This window comes from Anolis carolinensis, chromosome 1 (assembly GCF_035594765.1).
Source record: "Anolis carolinensis isolate JA03-04 chromosome 1, rAnoCar3.1.pri, whole genome shotgun sequence".
Lineage (NCBI taxonomy): Eukaryota > Metazoa > Chordata > Lepidosauria > Squamata > Dactyloidae > Anolis > Anolis carolinensis.
The window spans coordinates 33,152,658-33,179,500 of NC_085841.1; the positions used below are offsets into that span (position 1 = coordinate 33,152,658).

Here is a 26,843-nt window from a genome sequence, read left to right on the forward strand (position 1 = left end):
AGATGGATTTTACCAGCATCTAAAAGCAGAATAAAGGGGCAACTCTATTCCAGCTACTTTTAAGGCATTTGGAAGGATTATACATTTAGTTTGGTCTGAATATGAAGGCCAATTCTTCTTTAAAATGCCATATACAACCCCCCCATCTGTGCAACTAGCTCTCTGGGTTTACTTACTTATTTACTTGCCTTGAAGTCACGTCCAACTTATGGGAGGCCCTCCTCTCGCTCCCGCCTCCGTCACAAGTGCGGTTGGTGAAGACGAGAGAGAGGGCCTTCTCCGTGGTGGCCCCCCAGCTCTGGAACTCACTTCCCAGGGAAATTAGGCAAGCCCCCACCCTGGTGACATTCAGGAAGAGCTTGTATGCACATGCTGAGCACACCTATTCTAATATGTGTGTGAATGAAGTTCTTTATGTACCAAAACACTTGGTGTAGGTTGATGTGTGGCAGGCCCGTAGCCAGGATTTTGTTTCGGGATGGGCTGGGATTTTGGTTGGGGGGGGGACTGAGTCTAAGCAGGGGAGGGCCTACCCTAGCGAACCTATTGTATCGTTATCCCAATACTCCCATGCATATGGGATATATTGAGCATGGTGATCAGATCATGATATGAATAAACATAACAGTTTAAATAATAAATGTAAGGCCTTCTCGCTAACCACCCTAATAATTAGGGGGGGGGGCTGAAGCCCCTCAACCCCCCCTCCCCCCGGCTACATGCCTGATATGTGGAGTTGTTTTTCAAGGATAGTACAGACTGAGCATCCTTTATCTGGAATTCCAAATCCTCTAAAATTGAAAACTTGTCCACATGGATATCTGAAATAGTGACAACTTTGCTTTCTGATGGGTTCAATGTACACAAACTTTGTTTCATGTACAAAATTATCAAAACATATTCTATGAAATTTCCTTTGGGCTATATGTATAAAACATCTACGAAACTTAAATACATTTGGTATTTAATTTGGGTTCCTTCTCTAAGATGTCTCCGTATGTACATATATGTAAATACAGACATCCCAAAATTTTAAAAATGCAAAATCCAAAATAATTCTGGTCCCAAACATTTCAGATAAGGGATACTCAGTCTGTGACTCTCATAGCCTCAGAGATGTGTGCATACTTTTTTCCACAACTGAGGTGATATATGATTACTCTAATAAAAAAAAAATCATCCAAGAATATCTCTGAAAATAGCTGGAATATTACTTCAGTAGCGATGGTATTTACACAACTCAAAATCCCTTACACACCTCCATCTTAGCGTGTCTATAGTTTGCAGTGCAGAGAAAGCAATAAAAATAGGTCCAAAATATGCAAAAATTATGTTTTGCAAATTGACAAACATTTATAAACCTTGAAAACTGTCATGGGTAATTTGCATTATTTGAAAGATATCATCAGAACATAGAGCATGAGAATAAAAAAAGCTTTAAATAAATGTACACTTCTAAGATTCCTTTCAGGATGTCTTTCTCACCCATTAAGGAATAGGATGGCTGCTTAAACTTTAGAAACAATTAGTATTTCCTCTTTTAAGAGCTGAAGAACAGGAATATCCTAAGAAGACGATGTTCTTGGCATCAGTACAAGCCTTTCAGCTCAGCTCATGGGCATGGTCAAACTACTCAGTTTTCAAAACCCTGACAAGTTTATACTTTCACTTGTGATTGCTTTTGACTATTTGAAATGCCCCAAAGGTGGGCAAAGGGTCAAGAGGTGTGTGTAGGTTGAAAAGGATCAAAAATTAGCATTGATTTGTGGTTGTCGATAACACTCTGCGTGGGTGGACTCCCTGCACAAATGTTTAAACTGCACAAAGCTACACAAACTAGGCATCTTTGAATCTATTGATCTGGTGATCCAGCAGTTTCTGAGATTGCTGCTCTGTTTCTGTTTAGATCTTCCAGTGTGCCCCACTATTTTGTTTCTGCAGAAAAGGATTTAAGCAATATTAGCTACATCAGGAAAGCTGTTGTGGCATCTGAAAGCTGATGGACAGGTAATACGGCTATTTATCACTTCTTTGGGAGTAATCATGAGGACAAAGAGTGCCATTAATCAGAGACATTAAGGAAATGATTGCTTCTCATGCTCCATGAAGAATTTTTTATTTTTCATTGTTTCTTTCTCTTTATTTCATCTAGTTTGAGAAAATAAAATATCTAATGCAATGATAAGGAAGTGGCATATACACTTACGGATAAGAGAGCAATTGCGTGCACACTTTCCACCTATGTATATACAGTAGAGCCTCACTTATCCAAGCCTCACTTATCCAGGTTTCTGGATTATCCAAGCCATTTTTGTAGTCAATGTTTTCAATATATCATGATATTTTGGTGCTAAATTCATAAATACAGTAATTACAACATAACATTACTGTGTATTGAACTGCTTTTTCTGTCAAATTTGTTGTAAAACATGATGTTTTGGTGCTTAATTTGTAAAATCATAACCTAATTTGATGTTTAATAGGCTTTTCCTTAATCCCTCCTTATTATCCAAGATATTCGCTTATCCAAGCTTCTGCCAGCCCGTTTAGCTTGGATAAGTGAGACTCTACTGTAGTAATTTTGGACTATTTCAAAAGCAAACAAAATAATAAATATGGCGTATCAACACAATTTTTACCTCATACATATGTGTGTACATTCCCTTAAGGCTTTTCCCACATGGGATGCCTCATGGGCATCTCAATTAGCAACTACTCAGTCACTAGTTATCAAGTTGAAGAGATTACATGGTAACTGAAATTGTTTGGAAAATAAAACTGAGAACACGTTTCACCATTGTTCATTTGGAGGACAAACAGGAGAAAGTGGCTGAGATGGATAATTTAAAGGGCATGAGTTGGGGAGAGACAAAATAAAAAAATCATTCCTCTGAACAGGAGGAGAATTTGACCAGGAAATACTACCAAATTGAGGTGTGCATTAGAGATGTGCGAAATAGCTGAAATCTAATTAGTAATTAGTTTGGGAGATTCAATGGCCCCTGCTTCATTTCGTAAAGATTGTGGGGTGGGGTGGGGGGGGCTGTTTTGATTTGTATTCCGAATCTCCGAAGCTTCATAATTATTTCATTAAGATCTGTTCCGTTAGTGGCAATGGGGAAAATTTCATGGCTCATTTCTCTGTCATTTTTATGGCTATCAGGATGAAACTTGGCACACTTGTAGGAAACATTTACAACTTTAAGCTCACTAAGTTTTAGAACATTTTAGTCATCCAATGATTTTTAGAAAATTTTCTTTTTAAAAACAACAAGATGAATCCCCTTGAACTTCTGCACAATGAGACAATGTAAGCAGGGCATCAAACATGGAGAGTTTCAGAAATATTAGTTCATCTACTAATTTTTAGGAATTTTTTATGTTGTTTCAGTTAAAAAAATATTTTTAAAAACTTACAAGAGACATGTCCTCTAATTGTGAGACAGCATGAGCAGGGCAGCAATCCTGTCAAGTTTCAGAACAGTCTATCTACTGATTTTAAAGATTTTTTTTTTCAATTTAAGTACATGCGATTAACCTACACTGGGGCTTCAAAGCAGGCATCCCCATTCTTCCTGCATGAGCAGAATTCTGGGAAATGTAGTTTAGAGTGGGGCCTTTGAGTACTCAGCTACAGAGGTCCTTGCCTTCCCAAACTACATTTTCCAGAATTCTGCGCACGCCAGAAGAATGGGGCTGCAGATTGGGGATGGATAATTTTAACCAAGGAAGGTTATAGACTGGATATATGAAGAGACAGAAACAAATAGAATTATCAAAAGCTACTATAAGTTTAGGTTTTAATAAACACAGAGAAACAGAACAGACCTCCAAAAACACATCTTTATCCCTCTCCTGCAAACACCACAAAGACAGAGACGTTGAGGGGAGAAGAAGACCGGCTTTTCTCACAGCTACATGACTGCCTTTCTTCTTCTGATTGGCTGACAAGGAAAGAAAATGCAGCTGCCCTTTTCAATCACACCATCCCCCACCCTTTCCCATGCCAGACAATTATGGACAATGGGGTATGTTAATGTTTTACATTGTAAAAAAAAAAAAAAAGCTCCAAAATAACAACTCTTTACAAATCTCTCCAAAAGTTTTGGAGGCTGCTGTTTGGATTTGTAAATGCTTTGGAGGGCCCCTTTCTGATTAATAATTTGGAGATTCATATTAATGAATCATATAAATCTCTGAATTATGAAATGACGGTCCAAAGCTTTGCACACCCCTAGTGTGCATTATATTCTATGGTTTATTATACTCAAGTAAATATGATATTTATCTATTCAGCTAAACTAATTATGTAACTAAGTAGCACGTGTAGAATTCTGGCTCTCCTCTGTCCATGTATGTTATTCCAAAATGAGATATACATTTGCGTGTGAATGTATGATTTGATCCTGATAGTGTTTTATCTTCAGGAAATTGTTTCAAGTTTCCATTCTAGCAACTCAACACAAGGTGAAGCCTTGTTTAGAACTTCTACTTCCATGCTGGCAGATCCTGGCAGATCCTAATTGGAATTACGTTCAAAATATCATCATAAGTAATAACTACGAATGCCAGAAATACATATTCTTTTACTTTGCAAAAGTGGGTGAGGGCGACTGTCCTATATGTTGCAGTTATCACAAAGCATATAACATACAAACTACAAAGGAATAAAGGAAAGAGACAAGGGGGGGGGGAGTGGAAGAAGATAAATATATGTTCTCTCCCTCTCTCTCACACATACACTTGTTTTGTTGATTCATTTGTTTGCTTTCCTATCTTGAATGCATAGAAGAGGGAAGGGAGAAACAGTTCTTGCTAAAACATTCTTATCGAGTTCACTAGAATTCGAATGGTACTCCTGAATGTTTGGGATTTGATCTTATGGTGTTTTGGTAGTAGCTCTTCCAGTACAATCTTTTGTGCTTCCTCAGTTTTAGTGGGTTCAATGAAGCTTAAGTTCAAGTAACCATGAAGAAGATGATAGCCATATTCAGTAGTCATTACTATTGTGTGCAAGAGAGAAGAAGAAATACTTATTTGGAGATGAAATATGCTACAAAAGCATGCATGCTCTTCTAAAATAAAGTGTTCTTGTTTGCTTTTGAGTATCATTTAGTCACATGTAAACATAATCAATTAAACAATCCATTGATCAATGAAGCCCATATGACTGATAGTTGTTTAACTCGATTACAGTTCTAGTTTTAGCTATTCATACCAAATACAAAATATAAAATTGACAGGTCTGTAAATAATCAAAACAATGAACATAACAGTGCAAACTCGGGCATCAGAATTATTTTCAGAATGGCACTCTCTCAATAACTTTGAAATATAGGGCAAATTTTTCATTCATTCTTGAGAGCTCTGCATGGGGGAGGGAGAGAAGCATCCCAGCTTTTAGAAGTGACTGAAGGCTGCGTAGCATCCCTGCTTGGTGAATTGTGTCCCACTTCAGTTGAAAGCAACTGGGTTTGTATTTGATCACAGCCTAAAAGGAGACATTACTTAGTGTGACTGTAAATTGTTTTCTTTCTTGGCACCCCTTGACAGCTAGGGATTTGCTGTAGTCCCAACAAGAGTCTGAGTTCTCTGCTTTGACTTCAAAACAAAGCCCAATAAAAGGACCCAGTGACTGCATTCCACAAGCGAGTGCAGTTAGCACGTTGCATTCAGTTACTCTGTTGGCTTTTTAGAGAGCAGGAGGCTTTTAAATGATCAACAACTTCACTGCAGTTTTGCTGGCTAAACATGACAGAAAACTCTTGCTTGATGTCAGTGTTTGACTTGTTCACTGTAGTATGTGAACATAATAAAAACTCTTTTCCTTGGGAAAAAGAAAAAAAGGGTTTTTATATCCGTAATTCTATATTTTCTTGAAATAAATAGTTTCTACACTGTTTAAACGTATATTGTACATGAAAAATGCATAGAGTTTTTCATGCACTAATTCATTTTATACATTTACTTCAAAAGGTGGAGCTAAATCTGGGACATCACAAAAGAAAATAAATTCAGAGATCTTGCAGTTCTATTATGATATTATTTTACACTACAATTGAACCATTATTTTGTGAGACACTATATTTGTAACATAGGTCTCCTTCCCACAGTGGTACTATAATCTTTCATTCCATATGTGAGCTATAAAAAGTTTCAATACTGAAATTACGACTGCACATTCTATACTACTTTTCTTGAATAACATCTAGTCTGAATGTCGTGCGTACTTGCTAATTATTTTGTAATTGTGTTCATAGGTATATTAACAAATGGATTGCCTTGTCAAAGCCTCTTAAAAACAGGCTCTTACTACTGCATTGCCTGTTACTGATTTTTACCCTAAACCTACAGATCCATTATTGCTTTGAATTTCCCTACATTACAGATTCATGATTGTGGCACTATTGCCAAGAATATAAATCCCCCACTTGGAATTTATCTTAAACTTGAGGGTAAGATGGGGTTAGTTATGCGATTCTGAAGTGCTTCACTAAACCACTCTACATACCTCGATAACATTGCAGTGATTCTCTGTAGTTAAGGTTTAAATACAGGATGAATATCCCTTATCTGAAATGCTTGGGATCTGACGTATTTTGAATTTATTTGGATTTTGGAATACTTGCCTGGACATAATCAGACACCTTGGAGCTGACACGAAATTAATTTATGTTTCATAAACACCTCATACACCTAACACAAAGATAATTTTATAAATTATATTTTTTATGATTTTGTGCATGAAACAAAGTTTTTATACATTGAAACATCAGAAATAAATATGTCACTATCTCAGCTATCCATGTAGACAATTTTGGAGCATTTTGGACTCTGGATAAGGAATTCAACCTGTAGTTACAAATATAATGTAGGATCTTGACCTACTTTTCTGATACACCAATATGCTGCAAACACTGCTGTAAAGCTTCTGTTTTTTTGGCCTTTTTCATTGCAAAATAATGAATTATTCCCCTGAAGTCAATTTCTCTTGCAAATTCACATTAAACTGAAAAAAGCTAGGTTAACTATTCTTCTCCACTGAAAAGTACCTGCAGCATTTTTATGAGTAACTGCTTATTGAAACTTCTTTTTGCTTATGCCACAGTCACTGGAAATGTGCAAAAAATCCTCGGAGATATCTGAAATATCATAAGGTCTAAAATTAGTTCGGATTATGTATCGTCAATCTCATGTAATGACATACATGTGGATTATTCATATTCTTTTCCAAAAGTAAGCTTTCAGAGAGCAATATTTTAGAAGGAAAGGTCTCTGAGAGATCTCATGGATATATGTAATGTAGATATTTTGAAACTTCTTCCAGTTCTTCAGGCTCTAGTATCGCTTAACCCAAACCAGGGGGAAAATAGTGTCTAGGGCATCCAGGCAATTCTATGGTATGCTTTCCCTAGAATTTATTATAGAGTTGCATTGGAGGACCTAACAAATTCCTAGAGAGCTGTTTTCTAGGAATTTGTAGGCCCTCCAATCCAACTCTATAGTATGCTGGGACTGGAAGTACAGCAATTTAATTACTCATGGTTTGTTTAGGAACATATGGATATAGGGTCTTGCTGTTCATTTAAATACATAAATATAAGCAGGACTGACCTATTTTTTCCCATTTTTCTTCATAATACACATATGACACCCAAATCTATTACTCCTTTCCACCAAATGCTGAGGATGCTGTCCTGATCCTCAATCAATGTCTGTCAGCTGTAATGACCTGGGTGAGGATGAACAAATTGAATCCTGATAAGACAGAGGCACTCTTGGTCAGGGTATAAGGTTGCAACTTATGCTGGATGGGGTCACACTCCCCCTGAAGGCACAGGTCCACAGCTTGGGGGTCCTCCTGGATTCAGCGTTGACCCTGAAGGCCCAGGTGTCAGCAGTGGTCAGGAGGACCTTTGCAAAGTTAAAGGTTGTGCGCCAGCTGCGTCCATACCTAGAAAAGCCTGATCTGGCCATGGTGGTTCATGCCTTAGTCACATCCAGATTAAATTACTATAATGTGTTCTATGTGGGGCTAACTCAGAAGCCCCACATCCATTAAAACATCTACACTGGCTACAAGTTTGTTTCTGGGTGCAATTCAAGGTGCTGGCATTAGTCTATAAGTAAATTATAGTGGACTTCCAGCAATTGACTTGTCTACGGCCTAAGAAATGGATTTTGGATGAAATTTTAATTCTATTGAATGTTTAAATTATGCTAGGTTAGTTTTTTATTATGTTGTTGCAGGTTTTATAACTTTTCATGAGATGTGGTTTGATGACTATGTTTTCTTTTTAAATGGTTGTAATGTTTCCGTTTACATGTTGTTCACCACTTTGAGTCCCAATCTGGGAAAAAAGTGGGATAGAAATAAATAAATAAATAAATAATGAAATGGTCACTTTGCAGTTTTAATGTCTGCTAAACCTCCTCATCCTTCTACTTTCTCCCTCCTTATACCAGCTGATGGAAAAGAAGACTTTGCCTTAATTTTCTGTTCTTCATCAAGAACATGGGAGTGAGAAAGGAGAAGAGGAGATAACAGGATGTTCTAAGAATACAAGAACAAAATGTAAGAACAGAAACAATCCTAATGCATATCTAGTCCAATGTTCTTGTCTAGAAAGTCTGCAAGCTGAAATTGGGAACCACAACACGCAAACCACTTGAACCTTCCAAAAATTGATAGTAGGAGACATATTGCCTCAAGTACTGGAGAGAAGATCAGCTCTTTCTTTAATATTAGTAGCCATTGATAGTTCCTTCATTCAATTCCTTTAAATTGGCAGCCATCACTAGTTTTCAAGGGTGCAAATTGTATTATTTAGTTGGTGTTATGTGAAGATGTCCTTCTTTTTATCTCTTTGAAACTTCCACCTTTCAGCTATAATAGCATTATAAAAAAGGTTTTCTCTCTATCTACATCAAGTATAATTTTACACAGCTTTTAACAAGAATCTCCTTGCTGGTCTTTTATCTAAGCTATAAAACTCCAAAAATGTAATTTTCTCATGAGGGGATTTCTCTAGTCCAGTGGTTCCATACCTTTACCGGTAGTTCAGGTGTTTGGCACTTTAACTTCCAGAAGTCTCTTCCAGGTTGACCATCAGCAATTCTGGGTGTAGAAGTCCAAAACAACTGGAGGACCTAACGTTTGGAGCCACTGTTAATCGATTTAGTTGCCTTTTGTTTTGTACTTTGCCAGCACTACAATATCTTTTGTCAGACATAGTGACAAGAACTTTGTATTGCACTACAATTGTGTTTGCTCCAAATATTTGTATACGGCAGTATGATATTAGTAGCCTTTTAAAAATATTACTTTTTAAATCAGGCCACATTGATTTTCTTTTTTACAACAGCTACACACTGGTTTGACATTTTGATCAAGCGATCTACTACCAATACTCTTTCGTTTGGTCAGTCATGGTTGGCTCAAATTTTATTGTGTATATGTGCAACTGGGACTATTTGCTCCAACATGTAATTATAATTTGTCAGTTCTGTGGTATATAATTTGTCAAGACAGAAGAACTCTTGACAGAATGGTTAGATTCAGTTCCCCCTTCTCTCATCCTTGAAAAATCAGTTCAGGCACAGATCTGCCCTATGTTTTTAGCCATGGAGAGAAATAAAAAGAATTCATTTAATTTTTCTGCAAGTTCATCTGGTTTGGTACCAGAGGCAGAAATAACATGGAAAGAATAGAAATAAGCAGCAAAGTTACAAAAAAGAGAGCATTTCAACATGTTTCAGCAAACTTTTTATACTAACAATATGCAGATGTGAAATGAAACAACTAGGCCAGGTAAACTATTTACATAAGAGTCTCAGGGTGCTTCTACACAGACACTATTATATAGTTTGAAGCTGACTGGCTGCAGGGTGTCCACAAAACATACCTCCCCAATGTGCACTGAAGCACGGATCAAGCCAGAAACAGTGTATTTTAAAAACTCAACAGAAAGTCTAGGACAAGCCAGATAATTTGTTGGAGTTGACTAGAATGTATTCCATCACTTGAATCTGAGACGGAAAAATGTGGAGCACTTATCAGGACACCCCTAGCATTGTAGCACTTTAAAAAACCCTGAAAACACAGCTTGCTGCAAGGTAAACAATTACTCCCCCAGGAGAGGAAATTTAATACTTTCCACGGAAATGCTTGCTTTCCACTGCTTTGTTGCCACTTCCTGTGCTCTGCCACAGCCCAGTGCTGATCCCAAACAGACATATGTGTGTCTCAGTGAACTGTGTAAGGATAAAACCCTGACTTTTCCAGTGGCTGTCTAGCTGCAGATTTTAAGGTTCTTACTCACAGCCAGCAGATACTGTGGTCTCTGTCCAGCATTGAACTGGTGAAGGCACTGCACAGTGAAACCAGTTATTTTAATTAACAGGCACCCATGGGGATTGATAGATACGGGATAAATATCGTTTCTGGTTGCTTGAGTGTGGTACTGTTAAAGGGCTAGAAGTGGCACTATGGCAAAGAGAGAAGGAGCAGGTGCTTTTTAAAGGTTCTCTTCAAACAGACAAAGCTTTCACCTTTTGCTATTCTAATCACAGGAGATGGTTCCTTTCTTATATGAGTAAAAGTAAAGTATCTACATTGATTACATGAATAAGTAATCCCAGCTTGTTGAGGTTTATCTTTTTACTAAAACTTCTAGACTTATACATATGTTTATACAACACTTCATTATAGTGACAAAGCATACTTAGGCTATTTATACTTTTAAAACACCAAAGTAACAACCCCTCTCAGAGCTGCTGAGATATTTATATTTCCTTTCCTCAGTCACACTGACTCATTGTCACTTTCTTAGGATGTCTAGCAAAAAGAACAGCTTTATCTGCTGCTAAGTAGGCAAAGATAACACAGCCTGCAGATAATTCACAAGTAGAATCCCTGCTGTTCACTAATATAATTAATTCCAAAGGAAACAGACACAGTGTTTCTGCAAAGAAGGATAAATCGTTACAGCAGTAATCGTGGAGCCATATATTATAATGGCAACAGATAAATAGATAAATAGTTTTAAAATATGTAACTCTAGAAGCAAATGAAATCTAAATATTCACATCAACCAAAGTTTATGACATCCCAGATCTATTCTGAAAAATGGATTAGTCTGCATGAATTTTAAAAGAGGTCTAACAAATTCTTAATTCACAAACAATACAAGGGCTCTGGAAACCCATGCATGCTGTCATACACACAAAGAGCTCTTGCTGCCTTAGGTAGTTCAAATAAAAAAGGAATGCTCAATGGGATCTGTTGCTTCTAGCAAAATGATTCAAGCCCTTATGATTAGGGAGAATTAGGCCCCTTCTATACTGCCATATAAAATTTAGATTATCTGCTTTGAACTGGATTATATGAGAGTGTGGACTTATAAAATCGTGTTCAATGTGGATTATCTGATTTGATAATCTGGATTATATAGCAGTGTAGAAGGGGCCATAGATGTACTTTGTGAACATGCCCATAAAGATTCCAAAAGTCTGCAGTCTACTGAGTAAACATGAATTACATTTCACTGGTGCTGCAAAGAACCATTCTCTCCATGTCCCTTAACAATGAACACGACGACTTTTGCTACTGTAATAGCAAAAAATATGGGTGGGTGTGTAGGGTCAGTGCAAGACTTCTACCCAACTAAATTGATCTCTGCTTCTCAGCATGAGTGTATATAGTAGATAGGACAGTGGTGGCAAACCTAGGGCATGCGTGCCTTCTCTCCTGGCACATGCACCATCACCCACCCTGTTTGCCATCTCACTCCATTTGCCTACTCGCTTGTCTACCCCCTGCTTGACCGCTCACTTGGCCAACCGCCTCGCTCGACTCCATCCTCAATCATACTGGGTTCTCCCCCCACTCTCTCCCCCAACTTGCCACCCTGCTCACCATCTCCTGAGTGCCCAACCCCCTTCCCCCCAGTCTGGGTATTTGCCAGCCCCTCAAGTCTTCATGTCCACAAAATTATGTTTACTGTTGTATTTCCAAATTAAGCATAACAAATAAAATTTCACATATCAGAGACTACCCAAACTAATCCTTTAGATAACAAAATATACTGTTGATTTCTCCTACCCTCTGACAATACAGATGACCATGTGCATAATCATAAATGTGTCTTATTGGTTATGAAATCCACAGTCAGCCCTCCATATCCACAGATTTAAACATCCACGGCCTGACAATGTTTTTTTTTAAATTCAAAAAGCAAACCTTGACTTTTACATTTCATATAAGGGATACCATTTCATTATGTCATAATGGTACTTGCGCTTCCACAGATTTTGGTATCCACAGGGCAGGCCCATAACCAGGATTTTGATTTTTTTTTTGGGGGGGGGGCTGACTCTGAGTGAGAGAGGATCTACCCTAGCAAACCTTTTGTATCATTATCCCAGTACCCCCATGCATATGGGATATATTGAGCATGGTGATCAGATCATGATATGAATAAACATAACAGTACCAGTAAGGCCTTCTCACAGACCACCCTGAAATTTGGGGGGGGGGGCTGAAGCCCCTCAAGACCCCCCCCCCCAGCTACTTGCCTGCCACAGGGAGTACCAAGGTACCAATGGATACAAAGGACTCACTGTATATTGATGTTTTAACTGAAGTCCTATAAAAGAACAAATATTGAGCTACTCTCAGGATAAAGCCCAGAATACACACAAGTTCCCTTCCTCATAGTATTTTAGATTGAACATACCTTCTATGTGAATTTACACAATGACATTTTTAATCTACTGGGTAATATGATGAGCAGAAGTAACCACAGTCTGAAGTAGACCCAAAACCCCCCCGAAGAACTTTTAACTGAGTTTTCAAGACATTCTCTTTCCATACTTGTTCTTTTGTATGCTAGGTTGCCTGCCATTATGTTTATGTAATTCTGACAGTGTTCTTAATGACACACTAACAGATTGTAAAACACGCTGCTGGCATTTACTTGTTTTTTATATTTTTAAAACAATGTCCTTCATGTAACAGTAGTTAAGCGCGGCAGAAGGACATCATTAGAGCCATGGTTAAACTGTAATTTACACCATTAGGAAGGCAGGAGCAATTTTTATTGCCTGGCAATTTTCTTGCTGAAATATTTGGACCATATGGCTCAATTTGTGTAATAACCTTAATTTCAGCACCCTTCAGGTCTGCATTCATCTCCTACGGAATGGTAAAATGCGGTTTAGCAGAAAAGGCAACTGTCTATACTTAGAGAGTTGAGATTAATAACATGTCACGTCCTGTTTTTGGTGAAGGAATTCGAACAGCCGCCAGATGGTATCTCTACAAATAACTGTCAGGGGTCTTGATCTAATCAATACAACGTATTAATACATCTCCCTTCGCTGTTCCTCAAGGGGCTGGTGCACAACATCTGGAAGGATTGGGGGGACCGCCAAGTAGAAGGCTGATTCTTTTCAGAATCAAACTGAGCCCAATTAATTTTTCATGTATACTTGATAACTGTTTCATAATGAGCTATGTGTCTTGACGGATTTAGGGTTGGCAGTATGGGCTGCCCATGCTTCCTATCCCCATTCAGTCCACTTACAGAAACCAACCCATTAATCAAGCTATCTGGCATAAAACTGAAATCTCAGCTCAGCAAGAGATCAATAACTATCCTTTTTAAAAGCACGGGGAAAGGAAAAACAGAACCAGGCTCTAGTGGGCATAGGTATCAGCCATGCCTTTAGTAATTGCTCCCACAAAAGAATAAAATAAATACAAGTCAGAGCCATAATCACTGAATAGGAACACTGTCTGGAAAATTCATGACTTTATTCCTGTCAAAAATTAACATTTTAGTTTTTAAACATATGATGTAATATGACTTTCTAGAGACATGGGACATCTGCCTATTTTTCAGTGAAATTATTGCAATTGTTGAGGCTAACTTTCTAACAATCTAGTTCACAAAGGGGCTTGACAATTGCCAAACATGATATGGCAGTGTCCGTAAGGCTGGTCAAACAAAGAGGAATTGTTGCAATATCTTGACTACCTATCAGTAGAAATGGTTTTCAAAGGACCAGAAACATGAAAAAGAATAAGATAATGAAATGGATCATAGTGATTAAATAAAGATGTGCATTGTGCAAGCCTGTTGTTTAAGTAGATAGATACCATAAAAAAATGCAGCAGGTTCTGAACCTGCCAGGAAAAGCAGGAATTTTACACTACTGAATGTTGTTTAGAGGAGGAAGATGCAGGACTAGCAGTTTGTTTCTGTAGAATGTCACCATATATGTGGCTCCTAGGACCCTCAAGTGACTCTGGACACTTCCTGTTTTGAAAAAAGCCTTCTTCAATGCCTAAATTGATTTCAAGAGAGGGCTAAAATATGGCCTGATTGGATTTGGAGGCAAGATTTGTGGGGTTGTTGTTGTTTTTGCACTGGGGATAGGGTAAGATGGTTAGGTTACCGAGTTCTTCCATGATACAAATGTGCCCCTCTAGCCTCCAATAGTTGCCCAATAGAAGGCTAGATCAGATAGGATTCTCTGGGCTGAGAAACAGAAGTGATACAGTTGGATGCTTCTTCTACCACCTGGATTTTGCATTTGGAATGATATATTGTCAACAGGCAAGTGAGAGCAGTGATCCTTTACTGCATTATAAGGGTAATTAAGGTTATGTTGGCTGGCCCCCAAGTGTTTTGAACTGCACCATCTGTATGGACCAGTATTTCTCAAACTATGCTCCTTTAGTTGTTTTCTCTTCACTTTCTTAATTAGTCGCTCTCCACCAGAGTGCTCCGAGCGACTTACAATTTAAAATATCATTCCACAATATAAAAACATTCAACATAAAAACATTCAACAGTGACTATTTGGCAAATTAGATCTAATTTACTTAAATGCACAACCAAACAGCCAAGTCTTGAGCGATTTTACAAAAGGTCGCAACTCCGACATTGCTCTAATATATGGAGGCAATGAGTTCCACATAATTGGAGCATAGGTCGAAAAGGCTCTACGCCTTGTAGCTTCCAGGCATATCTCCCTAGGGCCCAGTATGTATAGAAGATTTTCCTGGGAGGATCGAGGTGACCACTGATGGAAAAAAGGAATGAGGCAGTCCCTAAGATATAATGGTCCTTGGCCATTTTGAGCTCTAAATGTCAGGATCAGTATCTTGTAAGAAATCTGATGTTTGATTGGTAGCCAATATTGTTGTTTCAGAATCGGTGTAATATGGGATCTTATAGATGATCCCGCTAGCAGCCTGGCCGCTGCATTTTGGACCATTCGGATCTTCTGGGTTTTTATCTTCGGAAGGCTGGCGTATAAAGCGTTACAATAATCCAACCTAGTGGTGACTGTTGCATGGATTACTGTTGCCAATGCTTCTGTCGAAAGGTAGGATGCCAATTTCCTTGCCTGGCGAAGATGAAAAAAGGCCTGCTTACTTATGGCAGTGATCTGGGCCCCCATCATCAGCGATGATTCCAACACAAACCCAAGGCTTTTAACAGTAGCAAGACAGAACCAGAACTTCCCCATCGAGATCAGGCAGTGACTGGATTAACTCTGGTGGCTGGCCAGGCCGGAGTATCTCAGTTTATGCAGGATTCACTTTTAGTCTGCTCGCTCACAGCCAACTCATCACTGCTTCCAAACACAGCTTAAAGTTCTCAGGAATCGTGGTTGTCCCAGGTTCAAGACGCAAGAGTAGCTGGGTATCATCGCATACTGGTAGCACTCTATGCCAAAGCTCCGCACTAGTCCAGCAAGTGGTCGGGCGTAGATGTTAAATAACAGGGGCAAAAGGATAGCACCCTGGGGAACTCCACAGCAAGGGCAGGAGCTTTGGCCTAACCACTCCACCCTCTGTCTCCGGTCCCGAAGAAACAAATTGAACCATTTAAGAGTTAAACCTTGTACATCAGACATAGCCAATCGATGGATCAGCAAGTCATGGTCCACAGTGTCGAATGCAGCTGTAAGGTCCAAGAGTACCAATAGCGCTGATCCGCCTCAGTCTAACTGACGACAAATTTCGTCAGTAATAGCTACCAAGACAGTCTCTGTCCCATGACCTGATTGAAAGGGGTCTAAGCCCGCAGTCTCATCTAAGAATTGCTGTAGCTGTCCCGCCACTGTCCGTTCAATCACCTTGTTCAAAAACAGAAGGTTTGAAACTGGGCGATAGTTACTACGTATGGCGGCGTCTAGACTTGGTTTTTTCAGAAGAGGGTGAACCACTGCTTCTTTAAGACACTCTGGAAAAATTCCTTGTTCTAAGGAGCTGTTAATGATGTTCCTTAAGGGATCTCATAATCCCTCCCAGCACTCCTTAACCAACCGGGAGGGGCAAGGGTCGAGGGAGCAGGTAGTTGGTCTTGCTGCAGCTATAGTCTTTTCCAGATCTTCCATTTCTAATGGCACAAAGAGTTCTAGGAGTTTATCACTAGATGGCCAGAAAGTCTCTAGTTCCCTCGATGTGTCCTCTGTGGGAGGTAGCCCTTCGCGAAGCAGATTGATCTTATTTATGAAGTAGCTCTGAAAGGTCTCTGCTGTGATATCTTGACTGGCCATATCTTTGGCTGGGTGGGTTGGATTTATGATGTTACGAACAATTTTAAATATTTGAGCAGGTCGAGATCTGGCAGAAGCTATCAGTGAGGAATTATATTCTTTTTTGGCCTCTCTGGTGGCTGCTTCATAGATTTTCTGATGTATTTCGAGAGCCGATTTCGATGTTTCATCAAGTTTCTTACTCCATTTACATTTTGCGCTTCAGTTCCCAGAAATCCCAGCCAGCTTACCAGCTGTTAGGCATTGTGGAAGCTGAAGTCAAAAACATCTGGAGGACCACAATTTCAGAAACTCCAGAATGGATCAAAGAGAAATACAGTCAACCCATGACATGTGCTGCTGTTAAAAGTACAGAAAGTGGGGGAAATGCAAATAAAAACCACTATTATTTTAACATGATGTCTCTTTAGGAATCTCTAAATCCTTCAGAAAAACTCTATGGTCATCTTTAAGTGAATGTTGACCACAGAGTTGCAGTGAAGGACCTAGAAACTCAAAGAGAGGTCATATTAATCAGATCCATAAATAATCAAATCAAAATACCTGAAACTCACAAATGTAGAAAGCTGACTGTATATGAACCATCCATAGGCTATAAAATGAGATGACTTATTTTCCAGGGTAATGGATGAGTGTAGGGTTAACTGGTACTGATATTCCTGAATTAGATGCAGGTTTGAGGTACAAGCAAAATCACCATCAGCCACCTGCATATTTCCATCTGTATCCAAATGCAAATCTGAACAGAGGAACTCAGTTCCTGGACAATCCTTGATAAATAATCTGGGGAAATTACAATATCCATATACATTGGGAGTCTCTCTGATTATAGAGCATCTCTTGCATTCCTCTGTAAAGCATTTACAATTAACAGAAAAAGAGACAATGGGCTATTTTATAAAAATGATAATAAAACTGGGGTCAGTCATTCCATAGAGAAAGGGAATTTTGTATCTTAAAAGCTGAATTCAAATAACATGCATAATTTGAGAAGCACGTCAGGTGTGGGTCATTTCATTTGGACCGGAAAGCAAACATCTCTTCTCTGGAGTGTTCACTGGTTGCTGTAAGTTAAAACAATTCTCCACTGTTAGGCATAATTAAAATGCTCTAACAGTGATTTCTGTAGTTCAAACATTGCAGTATTGTTGTAATATTTTTTCCAGGCTTCAGGAGTTCACAATTGTTTGGCCCAATCCAATCTGGGAACACAGGAGAAGTTATCACCCATCAAGGTAATTACTTTCAAGTTGAAATAATTACTCCATCAATGTTAATGGTCTTTCAACTTCAATAAAGCACTCACCTGCCGATAATCACGGCTAACCTCTTGCTCTCATACAATTCCCTCTCTATTTAGTGGGTTATATTACAGCCGTTAGAGTGGTCACTTGTCCTGAACAGCTGCTGAATTTCACTTTGCTTGGCTGTGAACCATAAAAAAATTAGTCATCTGTGTATGATTTCCTCATAACCCATAAGCCCTTGCAGAGCTAAGGATGTGATCTTCTAGCTCTAATAGGGCATGCCTGGGTTAGCCATCTTGTTTCTGTTGGTGGCTACTCTCCATGCTGACAGCAGCACAGCAGTTCAATTAACATTTGTCCCTTTGTTGCCACTTGCAGCTTTTGGTCTTTGCTAAATGGCAGGTAGCCTGAATTAGTGGCATATGCAGCTCTCAAGAAGAATATTTTACTTGTTTGTTTTTTTAAATCTACAGCTTTTCCGGCAATTTAGATATGTTCCAGAGGATTTGAAAATATATTTGTCATGAAAGATGCGATTGAGCAATGCGCAATATTTAATTTCTTCTTCTTCTTTCTAACAGTACTAAATATATTTGATACAGGTTGAGCATCCCTCATCTAAAAATTTGAAATACTCCAAAATCCAAAACATTCTTGCTTACAGGTGGCATCTCTGGTGCTCATTGCTTCACAAAGTGGAACTGGGAAGCTGGTGGCTACTGTATATATTTTCTGAATATCAGATCCTTTATATCCTCAGTCTCTTAGATCATAAATCTTTTTCCAGTCACATGTATCATACACACTCAGGTTGCAAATGAACAAGTCATAAGGCTGGGGATGGATGTGGAGAATAGGCTTGAGTGTGGTGCATTTTTAGCTGCTTCCTTCGGCCAATCTGGCTTCTTCAGTTTGTTCGGGTGCCCGAAACAGCAAGGGCCCAGCTGTCATGGATTCCCATCCATAACGGGACTATGTGGTATCCAATTTTTAGTGGGCTTGATTAGGAGTTGGAGATGGGTGGGTGGGGTGTGTGTTCACATTTGGGGGCTTGGGAGAGTCACTCTTTTAGCTTTTTTCTCCTTCCCTTCCTCTCCTTCAAAAACTTATAAAAGATAATAAATATTATTTATCCCAGCAAATGAAAAGAAAACCCTCATTCTCTGAAAACTACTATCACCTAGTTATCTCTCCTCTAGAGTATATAGTAGAAACATCTTTAAGGAAACATTAAGCCTGAAGCAGAAAGCAGAAAGGAGATTGGAGCATGCCCACTCCAGACAGAGCCAGCAGTAGAGAAAAAATAAGTTTTTTTTTAAAAGGAAGCCCAGGGAGGATAGCTCCAGGTCATTGCTCTTTCTTCCCCGGGCCTCCTTAAAATGCCTTGGAAAGCTGAATGATGTGCTGCAGGGAGAGAAAGCGCACGCCTGTAGAGTAGAAACAGCTTTAACGTTTAACCCCATTACTGACATGTAGGCTCCCTTGAAGAAAAAAAAAGGAAGGCTCCCAGGAAGGGTACTTTCTTAACCCCATAGATGACACCTAGGCTCCCTTGAAGGAAAAAAGGAAAGGTTCTCAGGTACAGAAAATTTCCCATTGCTGCCAATGGGCCGGATCTAGTTGCATTTTTCGGCTACAGCCCGAAAATGCCTATCCGGCTACCCACCCATTTTTGGGAGGTATGCAAAAACAGATACAGGGGCTGACCAGTATCTGGCCAGCAGAAACGGATCAAGGTTCAGCTGAAATGAACAAGCCCAGTGGAGAAATGATGGGAGGCATAGATTTGCACCAAACACTAGGCTTAAGTTACTGCTATTTCACAAATCCTTAGCATCTCTCCAGCCTTACATTTGCATGAATGTGCAAATATTTCAAAACAAAATAACATCCAACATGCTTTCCATTTCCCTACAAATTGCTTTTATTTCAGATATTTTGTCTATTTAACTGTGAATCTCCATGGGAGAATTGTCCTCATTGATTCCTGTTCATGTTCTCTTTTGTGGCCCCTGCACAGCCACAACACCTCCACCACTGTGGCCAAAGACTGTCAGTCAAGAATAAATTCCATGGAATGCAATGAAACATATTCTAATAAACATATATAGGAATGTTTTATTTATTTTGCATATGCAACTGGAGGAGGTAAAATTTTGTTTAGTTGGGCAAAATTTTGTTTAGTTGCCTCCCTCAGGCTCCTTTCACACAACTTTATAAAATCCCACATTATCTGCTTTGATCTGGATTATATGGCAGTGTGGATTCAGATAACCCAGTTCAAAACAGATATTGTGGATTATCTACCTTGATATCTGGGTTACATGGCTATGTGGAAGGGTCCTCGGAAACTATATCCCTCTTCAAAATATGGAAGAAAAACAGTTTAAATCAACAGGATTGAATCAAGGTGTGAGGTCAGTTTCAGATTTCAAAGCCAAATACAAACAACTATTCTTCACCTCCTTGAAAATGAACCTTATTTGGTCCTAACTGAGAAGTGATCAGTTGTAGATTGAACAGTTCCAGAGTTGTCAGGAGTTTGCAAAGGAATCAATGAGGACAATATGATATTTTGGATAGCAAAGGTAGAAATAAATCTTTTTATTTATTTTTTTGCTGAATTATGTGTTTTATTTTTATGTGGGCTACACCTCAGCATAGCTGCTCTACATAATGATCACAGGAGAAAAGCCTGCAAAGTTTTGATGCCTTCAATTTACAGACAGTGTGTTTCACAATTTAACCATGGCAGCCTGTTTTCAGCCTATTTTGTTCAGACACGACATATCTAAATTTCTCTATTGTATGTGGACATATATGGGAATAGAATATACATTGGAAGCAAGATAAAACAATATCCCTGGTGACAAAAGAGTTCTCTTTCCCCAACAATCTTCTACAATGAAAAGAATGACATCTAACTAGTTCAATAAAAGACAGAGCTCATTGCTTGCTTATTCTTTAAATCTTGCAAGGTAACACAGAAGCTTGTGTGAAAGAATGACTAATAGAGTATCCCATGAGAGAACTCCAGTTGAGATGCTTTAGGAGATTAAATGATTTAGCCTAGTACCTCCATAAGCTATATTTTAAAAGGGCATAAGTTTAATTATTGCTGTTCTAGTCTTTTTTCAATAAAATTAGATTTTAATTAAAATGTCTCATTCACAAATCTGCACCTAAGGATGTGTCAGCAATTCCATGAGAAAATTCTATTTCTACAGAGTTAGATTGCATCTACATTGTAGAATTAATGCAGTTTGATACAGCTGTAATTTAGTGTGGCACCCTCACTCTTTGGCAGAGAAGGCTAAAGGCCTTGCCAAACTACAAGGTCTTTTCTGTCAAATAGAGTTGGTGCCTCATCGAACACCAGGTCTCAAGATTCCATAGCATGAAACCATGGCAGTTAAAATCATGCTTACATTCTACAGCAATGGTTCACAACCTGTGGGTCCCCAGATGTTTTGGCCTTCAACTCCGAGAAATTCTAACAGCTGGTAAACTGGCCTGGATTTCTGGGAGTTGTAGACCAAAACACCTCAAGACCCAGAAGTTGAGAACTACTGTTCTACAGTGTAAATGCACTGTTAGGTCACTTTAAATATCATATGTATGGTTCAGACTGTTCTAGAACTGAATAAATGTACAAGGGTATTGTTTGCACATAGATGTAATATTCGTTAGGCTACTAATGAGAGATTAAATGATATTTCATCTAAATCAAAATTCAGGTTGAATTTGGAAGCACACCTCTGGTATTCTACAGCAAACAGAAAGAGTTTTTATGTCATTAGCAAAATTTCTCATGAGATCAGTGTTGAGCCTATCCTAATGTGAGCATTGAATCTGCCTAAAAACTACATCAGAAGAAAAATCAAAGGTAACATCAAAGAAATTTAAGGACCAATACATACGTTGATATGCCTAGTAGGGGTGTGCACGAAATCGTCTTGGTGTACTGGATTTGGGGGATTCAGAGGATTTGGCTGCCAAATCCCAACGAGCCTGGTGTGGATTAGCCAAAGTCTTAGGAGTTATGGATCACAGCAGCTGGATCTTTTCAGCTAATGGGGCTGAGCGGCACTCTACCTGAGGTGGAGGTGGACTTGAGGCAAATGGGAACTTGGCTTTCCCAGCAGCACTTTGTGAGATGCAGGCACCGAAGGAGCCTCTGTACTCTCTCCTAGGGCATGATGGGAGTTGAGGTTTTTCGCTCTATGTGTTTCTCACTTTCTTTCTCAGCCAATCAGAGGCCTGGTTGACTATGTCCATTCTCCTCCTCTCTTGTGGCATGCACTTGGGACTTCAATTCCCAGAACCCACCCTGTGGGGTTTTTAGTTTTATGGTAAAACTAATTGCATATGTTTCTATGCTATTCTGATGTTTGTACATTTTATGTTGCTGGTCATCGACCATAATAAATAAATATATATTCATGAGAGCAAGGAAAGGTATCCCTTTTCTCTCCTCCTACCCCTTTCCATCCCCTTCCCTCCTCTCATACAGGTCGGTACCTGTACAAGGGAATGTGTGTGCAACCAGTCATCTCATCAATACAAGTATATTTTTGTATGGTGTGAGTGTGGGGGGGGGGGGGGGGCTCTGGAAATATTTTCAGTTTTCCCTCTTTTGTATGGGTCCTGTACCCCTAATTTCCTCAAAAATAGGGAGCCAATTGCAATTTAAAGCTGGTAGAGGTGGAGACAAAACCATGGAGCTGGTTTCTCTGATACGGCAAATCTTAGTACATTAGCACATTTTAAAATTGGAAAGTGAAAGAAATTTGAAATAGAAAATATCTAGAGAAGCATGATTGCTATCTTACGTAACTACACACAATCACTGTGATTTTATTTCTGCTATGTGTTTTCAGTTCAGGTTTTCTAGGATAATGGTTCTCCAGTGCCAAGAAAATACTAATTTCAATGGCATTAAAATGTTGATGCTAAACAAACATACTGTGGCAACATTATTTAAAAGGCCATTTTGGTGCACTTTATTACCCTCAGTGCAACCATCTTGGATATTTTCTGTTGCTGTTGGCTTGGTGTGGAAGGCAATTCAATGCCTGAGTAGATAAGTGAATTTTGAAGCAATTCTGTAAACAACCAGAAAGTGACCATTTGTTTAAATTATTTCAAGAGATTTAAGCATTTGGTCATTTTTGGAGTTTACAGGAAAACAATTTCCTTTGGCATCAAGTTTCAAAGGAAAAGGTGCAGTTATGATATTTTTATGGGGGGAAGGGGGTAAACATATTTCATATCATAATATTTACAAAGTAGATATGTGTCAGAATGTTATAAAGATTAAGCAAATATGAAATATTGTATTATCATGCTTATTAAACAGTAAAATAGTTATTAATATAATATTATTGGCATAATTTTAAAAACATGAGGCTGAGATTCAGATTGCAACCATAAACAGAAAAAAAGTGAGTAAAGATCTAGGGGGAAATGGGACTTGTGTTCCTTACGGCTTATATGCATAATAAAATCATCTGGCTCCAACCCAATCTTAATGATATCTTTATGGGTCTTAAGGTTGAAGTATTTATTTTCATTTTATTTATATTTCCCTTTACTCCCAGCAGAGTTCATAGAGCATAGTACAACTAACAATCGAATATTAAAATTGAGCATAAAATTACAACAAAGAAGCAATTTTTTTTAAGACACTAGTTTAAAACAGTTTGAAACTCCTTAAAAAAAACCCAGAAGTGCAGGCCTCCCCATTAAAAGACCCTGTTGGCACAACCAATTAAATATGAATGACCTTTCTAATGACTTGAAGTTGCTGACCTGAAGGTTGCCAGTTCGAATCCAACACGAGAAGAGCGCAGATGAGCTCCCTCTATCAACTCCAGCTCCATACGGGGACATGAGAGAAGCCTCCCACAAGGATGGTAAATAAATCAAAACATCCGGGCATCCCCTGGGCAACATCCTTGCTGACAGCCAATTCTCTCACACCAGAAGCAACTTGAAGTTTCTCAAGTCACTCCTGACACAAAAAAAGAATTTGCACAGTAAAGTGCAAACATGTCTATTACTTAGACACATTAATAGGTACCCACTTCATTAGTTCCTCAGCAAACCAGTGCTTCCATTGAAACCAGAGATGAGAAACATGCCATAGTCCAGCTGATGTTGAACTACAAATTCAAGATGTTCTAGCTACCATAACTGTTGATAGAGGAATTCTGGAAGCTGCAAGATCTCCATCCCTACTTGAATTTGCAGAATGGCTCACAATATTAATCCTGTCTTTAGAACTGGTTGTAAAAATTTGCAACTCCACACTGGATTGACGTTTTCATTTATCCATTCACAAAGGTCTCTTTCTTCACTGGTCTCCTCAGATCCCATTATTTTGACTAGAAAAACAAATTTTGCAGGTCACACCATCATGCTTGAATCTCAGCTTTTGCCAGATCTGCAATGAGGTCATAAAAATCCATCTAATTCTGGGTTACTGTATTTATTAGGTTTTGCAACCCACTGTATAAAAGTACAATGTGTTAGCATTGGTAAAAGCTTTTTTCTTTTTGTGGTACAGAAATAAATCATTTCTGATTTTGAAGAGTTATGAGACAAATCTCCCTAATTACCAAACATAAATCATAAGCGTCAAGCTAATGTTAAGTTTCCTATCATTTACACCAGCATGCACTTCAAATATGCATATATATATATATATATATATATATAGGCTGAAAAATTATCCAAAAATAAAATAATTTTATTTTTTTAGACACTCAATTCAAGGTTGCAGTACTAGGCAGCAAATCCTATAGCTGCTTTTCTATAAAGAGGACTGAGAGTGAACGAAATTGCCTTCATCTTTGCACTTGAATAATTTGTTAGAATAATAAATTAGCAATGAGGCAATAACTAAAGCTGTAAACCGTACATTTTTACCTAGGAGTGAGGCCAAATTCTGAGTAGACATGGATACTGTTCATAAATTAATTATGTAGATGGATTGATTAGAATATTTTGATAGACTTGCTACCAATTTGTTGTTGCTGTATGCATTCACATTGTTTCTGACTTGTGGCAGCCCTAAAGCAAATATATTATGAGTTTTTTCTTGGCAAAATTTGGTCAAAAAGGGTTTACATTTACTTTCATCTGAGGCTGAGAGAGTGACTTGCTCAAGGTAAATTAATCAATAGCTATTTCCCCCCGATTATTTTTAATACAAGTACTCAGAACATCATAACACACATGAAGGAAGAAATTGGGATGTATAAGCTAGCTCCACCTTTGACATCACTTTTTTACCTCTAACATTTCATACTGAATGGAAAAGCCTGAAGACAGATTCTTTAACTGTTCAGCTAAACGTATTTCAAATGCCTATATACAGGTTGAGCATCCTATAGCTGGAATTCCAAAATACTTCTAAAACAAATTGTCTACATGAGTGGTTAAGACAGTGATACCTTTGCTTTTGGATGGCTCAGTGCACACAAACTGGGTTTCATACAAAAATTATTAAGAATAGTATTTATAAAAGTACCTTCAGGTAGTGTGTATAAGACGTATATGATATATAACTGAGTTTTGTGTTTGGACTTGGTTCATATTTCCAAGATATCTCATTATCCAAATATATGCAAACACAGGTATTCCAAGATCTGAGAACCAAAGCACTTCAGGTTCCAAGCATTTTGGATAAGACATACTCAGCCTTTCTTATCCAAACCCTGCAACATCTGGGATTCAGATCTTGGTGGAGATTCGTGGGGTATTCAGCCCCATTAATTCACACTCAAAACTTCTATTCCTACACAAGAACATTAGAATGGATCTGTCATACAATAGAATGTTGAAGGTAAGCAAACTGATGCAGCCTGTTCGAGTTTGAATGCTCACCAAATTCCATGCTGTCCACACTGTACCAGGAAACTATAGGTGGAAATTACTATCTCTCCCAGTAGGAAATCTTTAGAGGTTAGGCCTACTATGTTACTGGTGTGCTTCAACTAACAATAAAGAAAGTATGCTTTTGGTTTAGATTTTTTTTACTCACACATATATCTATTGCCAAATTAACCAAAAGATCTGGCAATTCAGTAGCAAAGATTTATTGCAAAGTTGTCAATTCTATCCTGCTTTTAAACAATAAAGATTTGCAAAATGAAACTATATTTCTTTCAAAATTTACCTTGTTTTTTAAAAACAATCAAAACAAACCATCAAAAATTCATGACACTTACCGGTACAGTTAGTGCTGTAACAGCAAGAGTTGTTAATGTTGGATCATTCTGCTTCTCTTGATAGACAACACGGTATTGAGAAATAGGACCATTAGGAGAAGTGGGGCTGGTCCAGTTTAGGAGCACTGAGTAAGGACTTACAGCCTGGGCCCAAGGAGCTCTCATGCCCCAAGGGGGAGCTTCTAAGGTTTGTGTTGAAGACCACAAACTGTCCACAGAACCTTTGGAATTCTGTGCTCTGATGTGATATTCATACCCGGTGAATGGCTGAAGAATATCTGTAGCATCCACAAATTCCAAGGCACCCTCAGACCAGATGAATACAAGTAGTTTCTCTTGAGTCCCCACAGGACGCCTGAAAGTTGTAAAAAAATAATTATACGTAATTTACAGAGAAAATAGGGGTCATTTGATACAAGTTGAATATCCAAAATTGCCTACACATGTGGTGGAATAAGGACACTTTTGCTTTCTAGTGGTGCAAAGTACACAAACCAATTTAAAATGCAAAGCATTATTTAAAATACTGGATATAAAGTTACTTTCAAACTATGTGTATAGGGTTTTCATTTAAACATAAATGAATGTCATATTTAGACTTGGGTTCCATTTCGCAGATATCTCATTATGTACGCATATTAAAGTACAGGTATTCCAAACATAAACATACAGTAAATTTGCTAAGCCTTTCTTTCTCTTTCTGCATGGCTCAGTCTAGTGAGGATACTAGTATTGAGCTTTAGGAGTGTTGCAAGAATTGCACTTAAGTAATTACAAGAAGGTCTCC

General features: G+C 38.4%; 1 protein-coding gene across 1 annotated transcript in view; it reads right to left on the reverse strand.

Moving 5' to 3' along the window:
• Positions 1-26,843, reverse strand: part of ush2a (usherin) — a 617,513-nt gene that overhangs the window by 76,934 nt on the left and 513,736 nt on the right. Inside the window, exon 62 of the mRNA XM_003216022.4 lies at positions 26,057-26,411. Coding sequence (XP_003216070.2) covers positions 26,057-26,411 — 355 coding nt within the window. The remainder of the gene's footprint in view (positions 1-26,056; positions 26,412-26,843) is intronic.